Source organism: Hibiscus syriacus, unplaced genomic scaffold, assembly GCF_006381635.1.
Source record: "Hibiscus syriacus cultivar Baekdansim isolate YM2019G1 unplaced genomic scaffold, ASM638163v2 tig00110683_pilon, whole genome shotgun sequence".
NCBI lineage: Eukaryota > Viridiplantae > Streptophyta > Magnoliopsida > Malvales > Malvaceae > Hibiscus > Hibiscus syriacus.
Genome location: NW_024062823.1, coordinates 3,189,125 through 3,196,674, shown reverse-complemented (window position 1 = coordinate 3,196,674; position 7,550 = coordinate 3,189,125). Strand labels below are relative to the sequence as shown.

The following is a 7,550-nucleotide window of genomic DNA, read 5'->3' as shown; positions in this document are numbered from 1 at the left end:
GACCCCTTAGCAAAAGGATTGATTCCTCGAACTCTAATCTACCTCCTCTGATGTCATCCACCATTGAGGATGCCCCAAACTTCAAAAATGTTCTACTTGCCATTGAGTTGGATAATCCTACCAATGGGATTTCCGAACGGAATAATTAGTAATCATAAAATTTGTAATCCCGATGGAACCTCATTTGTTTTTCTGATTGAATATGTCTGGCCTTTCATTGCTTTCTTTACAGGTTTGTCATCTACTGCGTGAGGGGGATAGGGGTGTCTACCACCATGATCTTTGTCATTTACAGGTTTATTTCATACATGTATAAATATATTTCACATATATATTAAATTATAGTTAATGTAAGACTTGAAAATAAAAATGATTTTAATATTTTTTTGATTTGGATTCTCTAAATATTTTTAATATAATTTATATATTACTTTTTAAAACATAATTGTAAAAAATAATTTATCAAAAATATTAAACTTTTTTTTTATTTTTAAGTCTTACATTAACTATAATTTAATATATATGTGAAATATAATTTATTTATTAAATTTATTTTAACTGTTTAATATGTGAAATATATATGTGTTTGTGTATATAAAATAAACTCAAACCCAATATATAAAATATTGTGCAAATTAAAACAAATAGTGACTTGGCCCAATGGTAAGATCATTCTGAGGGACAAAGCATGTCCTTGGTTTGAATCCACGCCGTAGCATATTTTGATTTCCATTTGCACAGGTGGTGATACTGATTGGTGGAAAAATTATTTAATGGACATATTAAAATTAATTAAATTCATCTTCCAATTATAAAGTGACATGTGGCATATCCTAATTGGAGGACTAAATTTATTTAATCGAATTAAAATAATGACTAAATTGATATAATATATAAATATTAAGAATCAAATATATAATTATGACAATTTAATTAACTTACATGTCATCACCGTTAAAAATTAACGGCTAGCAACTTGTTTCTAAATGTTCCATTCCAACGTCTCGCCGCGTCTAATTGCATGTGCTGTGGATCCCACCTTTCATTTTCACTCCCACCACTTAACACTTTTGCCATTGGATCCCATTTTTCTATTTTTTATTTTCATTGTTTGGCATTTGGATATCTCCATTTACACAAAAACCATTTCTTCTCTCACTCACTTTTGTAAGTGAATTCAAGTGTGAGCTCTAAAGTAATTATAATATTAACGCACGAGTTGGCGAGTTGGATGCATGAACCAGTGTTCATATATAATATTGAATGTAAAGATGATTAAATCAATGCAAAAATGATGAGTAAAAGATTGCATACACACACAAAAAATAAAAAGAAAAAAGTAATACTTGAAAACTATAACATGATAACACTATTTGATGGAAAAAAGTAATGTCTCAAAACAAAATTGTGGCCTATATCTGAGAGACTATTGATACCTTAACCAAGAAATTACAAGGAAATAGAGATTAATGGAAAAGAAAATAGGAATGCAACAGTTAATGTTTTTGGTCTTATGATGGAACGAAACAAACTTCTCAAATGGAGATGGTACTAGTGAAATAAATAAAAAAAAACAATTGGTGCTTTATTTTTTTATTGAATTCCTAAATAATATGTAAAATATATACACACAAAATAAAAAGCTTTTATATAGTTATTAAATAAATCTTAACCCAACGAATAATGGAGTAACAATGTATGTAAGAGACTTCAGCATTTTTCTAAAATAGTTCCTTCTATTATTCTATTTTGCTCAATTGTATGCGTGTGTAAATATATATTACCATAGTTACCAAGGCATTAAAGGGATGTTGGGGTCTGTTACACCGTTAAATGTAGTTTTCATTCTAACCAAAATACCGAAGATTACACAATCATTCATTATATTAACGCAAACAAAAGCAAAGCTTAATACCTAAGGACTCCCCCCCCCCCCAACATTCCCTAAAGTTGGAATACCATCATTTACACGTTTATATATACTTTGCCCTATATATAAAAACCGGAAAAAAGGTACCTGTAAAACTATCTAAATTCACAATGAGAAACACTTTCCCTAACCTAATGATTAAATTACACAAAACCATGAATTTCAACTATCAAACAAAGACCGAATCATCACTCTCAAGCAAGTAAAGCTCAAACCGATCCAATTCAAACCTTTCTTGTTACCTTTTTCACAGCAAAAATTCTGGATGAAATGGAGATGGGGGAGGTTGATGTCATGTTAGTACTGCAGTGAAAATCACGAGCTTTACAATTTTGTAGTCAAGCCAGAGGGTAAGCGATTTAGTTGCGAAATGTGTGTTCTCATGCTACATTCTGTCACCTGATCATTGAACAATTGCGTTAAAAACAAGCTATATACTGTAATTCATATAATAAAAAGAAAACAAAACAAACAAAAACGGTCCTCACTTGCATAGCAGCCATTGCAGACAGAAGTTCTTTGCACCGATTCAGTAAAACAAACTCATTTGCACTTATATTTCCAAGTTCTACGACCAAAGAGTTAAGTTCTGCAACCTAACAACCACGATTAATGAGACAAATTAGATGCTTGTAAAGGACAAACAAAAATCAATGAAGTATGGTTTTATAAAAGATAAAAATGACTTCAAAAAGAATAACCATTGTTATTAAAGTCAGTGAGGTATAGTTATCATTGTCATCCAAAACCCAAATGGGAAATTCCATAAGATCAATAACCTCAAGCGAGTAGCAAGACCGGATCAAACGGTCACTTCCCATGCTTGTTTAAATGAGCACACAAGCAATTCAAATAAAACTGACAAAAAATCAGTTCGATCACAATTAGAAAACTTCACTAAAGAATTTTTACGGCAGAAACCGCCAATCCACTTAAAAGGTCATGTGTCAAAGAACAAGCTCTAAGTTTTAAGCTTATACCAGAGGCCAAACTTGGGCAAGTGGTAAATGTCATGTGACGAAACTTGCAACTTCTTTGCTTTAGTTTCTCTGGGATTTTAGTAAAATCGACCAAATACCAGGCAAACCATAGTATAAACTCATCATTAAAATAAGGACACAGGACATAAACCTAGCCTGTTATACTAAAGGGGAGTCATAAGATCATCATACGTCTATGATAGCTAATCTTTAAAAGAGGTACATTATTAAATGTAAGAAATCTCTAACATAGTCAAACCACTTATACAAGGCCTAACACCCAATGAATAAAGTAGTAAATATAAGAGGACTCAAGCTTGGCATTTTTTTCCAAAAAAGAAAAAACAGTCAGGTGGACAGATTTTTTTCAGGTTGCGTCTTATCTAAATCTAGTATTTAGGATAACAAAAGGTTCGTGCTCAAAATAGGGACAAAGGAACATACAAAATTTGGAAATAAAATAGAAAATGAGGGGATGGTGGGGATAGGGGCTAAGGATGATGATGGGGAAGAATAAAAGAAAGAATCACCCTTGGTAACAATGAGCATATGGAGGATGCCATTGCCTGCATTACATTGATCGCTGAACAAATTGCATCCTTCAATTTCAGGACATCAGCCTGTAAAAATGAATAGACAAGCTAACGCATCGGCAACTAAGATGCCACAGATGAAATGGCATACACAAAAGTCAAAAGAAGCAACTTACCCTTGACCCACAAACAACTGGAAGGCAGAGCGTGCTAGCCTTCAAAGCTTCAGTAGCCCCTGATAATGAACTGCAATATTCATGGTCCAGAAGAGCCCATTTGTCCAAAAATATCATCTGCACTCACCAACGAAAATAATGTATACTATACTAGTCGATAGATGATAAAGCATTTGGTCGCATGAACCTGAAACATGCAATTCAAAGCAGATACTGGAAAGTAATAAGAATATAAATTTCAGGTTTCTTGAAATGAAGTTAAAGTTAGCAATGTATATTGAAGTGGTTAGACATTCAAGTTCCAGTTTCAAGCATAATAGAAGAGGAGGCAGGGAAAGAGAGGCATCAAAATCGAGCAAAACAGAGAAATCTACACTTTGAAATGCAATGCCTTAGAAAAACTACTGATAAATATGTTAAGATCTGCAAAGTGATAAGTCGCCCTAAAACAACCCAAGAAAACATCAAGTCAACAAGAAAGATATCCACAATAGAGAGATGGTTCTTACTTGCCCCTTGAGGATGGAAATCAGCTTCAAGTTTTGACTCAGCAACTGTAACTCAGTTCTTTTAGCTCTAACAGATTCCAGCAAATTTGAGGTAGTTGTCCATGCATTATAGAGGCTTTTCTGCTACAAAAACAAGATGACACCAATTTTAGTCGTATTATAACTAAAACTGAGATGATTACAGACAAAATCCATAAGTAACCACAGAAACAATAGGACGGTTAAAAATGAAGTGCCGCACATAAACAAACGATATTAAAAGATAAAAAATTAATCTCAATCACATCACCCATTAAGATAAGAAAAATCTAAATGCAACTAGTAATTCCCCTGTTTCACGTTTCTCAGAATCAACATGTCTTCAACCGCAACTATTTTTAAGGCACATATAATCTCTGCAACCTCTGATTGCCTCTAGTTGATCTAATTGTTTTTTTTTTTTGTAAAGAAAGTTGATCTAATTGTTACTAACTAGTGACTGTCCTCTTTGACTTATTCCTTGGTGCAAGAGGAACAACAATTAATGAGCCTGTCTTTTCCTCTCAGACATTACCTTTCTTGACTGGCAACCATAATTAGAAATAAAAATCTGATAAAATCAGTGTCTCTCACATGGCTTGTGCATTTTGTGTGAAAGAAAAATCATATTCAAAGCAGGGAGCTTCTCTTCGATCCCATTCAATCATTATCCCTCTTTATTTCTAGTTGTTGATCAACTTGCCAAGGCTGTATTATTATACCTTATACACAGCCGAAATAAGCATCTTGGATGGAAAAGCTGTTTTACCAAGGGGAAGAAAAACTTGTTTGCAAGAAAATTACAAATGGTCAACCCAGACATGTAATCGTCCAGCACTTCATCATTGCTTCAGCTTCTCCACCCTCAACAAGTCAACATGATCAATGACACTTTAAGCTCAACATGATCAATGACACTTTAAGCCATTAAACAAATATTAAAAGCAGACTGCACACAATAACAGAACTGCTTCTACACCATAAAAATACAGTTATAATTGAATCAGCAGCCAAAGCAGGGTAACCTAAAACCCAGAATCCAAGCTCCCAAAAGCAGAAGCAGAAGTGACCTAGAGAACCCAGTTCTATCAAGAATCTCACTGTCTGTTTGGCATCATAGAATATAATTTAGCTCACAAATTCGTTCATTTAGTTTCTTGAGTTTCCGATGAAAATTTCTGAAACTCCAGGCAGTTGGTGCAAGAAATATTACATGTAGCCAGGCCATGTTCTTACAAATCTAACATAACAAAATCCACGATATATAAATTGCTATGTTGTCAACCCAAGGCATTTAGGTGCTAAAACCCCATAACAAAATCCACATACAAATTTGACAGTCTTTTTTCACCTATAACCTAGGAAAAGAGCATGTCTGGTAGCACCAGACGTTCAAATTGTGTTTGGCCGAAATGATATAAAGGAAATAAATCTTAGTCATAATCCTTGACCAGTAATGGCATACAATATTTACTGCTGCCAGTTGTACAATCAAATTACGGTAATGGTGAATTCCTAAGAGTGTTGTGATACGGGCAAAACTGAAAGATAAAAAGTTCAACAGTATAGTACACATACATCAAGCAATTATAATATCCAATCGCGAGAAAAAAAATCGAAGTAAAATATTAGATCCTTGGGAAGACAAAACAAAATCTGCTTTGGCATTAACAAAACGCCACTGCAACAACCGGTTATGAAGTAGCCTCAACAAATGAGCATTTGAAACCTTGTTCTCCCCAATTTTACCTGTCCTCATAACATCACCAGCAAAGCTCAAAATCGAGGGAGTATTTACCAAACTACCAGCGAACCCGTTGCTCACTCTAGACGGACTCGTTCCCCTCAAAGGAGACGAAGTTAAAGACGCCCCTAGCTTACTAGGTGATGCAGAGCGAACAGGCCCACGAATTGGCGATAACTGTTGTCTGCTGTTCATTACACCTTTGGGAGATGACATAGGACGGTCAATTCCAAACCTGCATGGTGCAATTAGCTTAGCCCGCGCTTTATTCTTACTAAAAACCGGTGAGTCAGAATCAGAGCGGCCAAAACGATCAGTTTTCTCTTGCCAGAACCGAGCCGGGACAATTATTCTCCGAGGCTCACGCTTAACATCTCCGTTACCGTTACAAGGACTTTCTAAAGCTCCTGAAGTACAAACAGAAGAAACACTTTCAGTATCAGAATCAGCGGGATTAGATTGAACTTCAGATCCAACAGCTGTTAAATCCCTGTGATCAATCGTGGAATTTTGTAGAGCCCAAACTACATTGCTGTTAATAGATCCGTCTAATCTTTTCCTCTCGTTGGTGTAATCCACGCTTCTAGTCATGGGATCCGTTTGCCTTATCCTCGCCGGCCACCGCTCCGTTTTTGAATTATCCATTTGATCTGTTCCTCCTACCGGCGTCGTTGCCACCGTTGGCTTCCGCCTCTCCGGCGTGCCTTTTCTTGCGGGGCTTGGAGATGGAAATGGCTTAACTTTGCTAAACTGATAGGAAAACGACTCACCCTGAAATGAAACGGATAAGCTTCTCGTCGAAGTGAACAGCAACTTCTGAGCAGCTGATGATTCGCCGCCCCTTTTGTTGCTGTAAATGTTACTGTTCAAATCCGTAGAATTATAACGCCGCGGCGTCACGGCCCGTCTCCGTTCCACTGATTGCGACCGTTTGACAGTCAACGGAGTCGCGTGCTCCGGTGTTGTAATGGTCGTCGAATGGGAATAAGACCTCGAGACCGACGGCGACGGTGAGGGACACTGTTTAGTGGAAGCTTCGGAAGAAGATGAGGATGACGTAGGAGAATTAGATGATAGCAACGAGGACAAATAACGGGAAGTGATTTCGAGGTGTTTTAGACGGCGTGGAGCCACAGCATTGTCGGAGTCGGAAGGCAATGAAAGAGGCCGTGGCCCTCCGTTCCGTTTGGAGTTTACCGTTGCGGACGCTGCAGCTACCAATACCATGGCGAGCACTCACAAAATCCAATTTCACAGTCTGATTCTCTATTTCTATTCTCATCCAAACCTAACCGTGTCTATTAAACACCCCCGGCGCGAAAATTCACAACAACAACAAGAAGTAATTAAAGAGTTTGGAGTTAATTAAGTAGTGTCCAGAAATTAACAGAAATTCCTTGTTTCAACCTTAAAATGTGAATTTTGGAAAGAAAACAAAAGAAGAGCGTAAGGACCGTTGGGCAGCCGACGAAAGGTGAGAAGAGGAGTGTGCTGCGGTATAACGGTCGTAGTAGCCATTTTTGTGCTTCCATGTTGCCACTTGGTATATATAATATAAATAAAAAATAGATAATTTTTAGGTAAAAATATGCTACACACTCCTGTACTTGTCAAACTTTAGGAATATAGCACACCTACTCTTTTATAAAAATTTTCACGA

At 36.2% G+C, this 7,550-nt stretch overlaps 1 protein-coding gene across 1 annotated transcript; it reads right to left on the bottom strand.

Annotated features, from left to right (window-relative positions):
- Positions 1–2,254: 2,254 nt before the first annotated feature.
- LOC120138300 (QWRF motif-containing protein 2-like) lies at positions 2,255–7,117 on the bottom strand. The gene is made up of 6 exons (XM_039153810.1): positions 5,773–7,117; positions 4,129–4,253; positions 3,620–3,736; positions 3,441–3,530; positions 2,419–2,526; positions 2,255–2,329 (listed from the first exon to the last, which is right to left on the bottom strand). The coding sequence occupies exons 1-6, from the start codon at positions 7,115–7,117 to the stop codon at positions 2,255–2,257; spliced, it is 1,860 nt and encodes a 619-aa protein (XP_039009741.1).
- Positions 7,118–7,550: the final 433 nt, after the last annotated feature.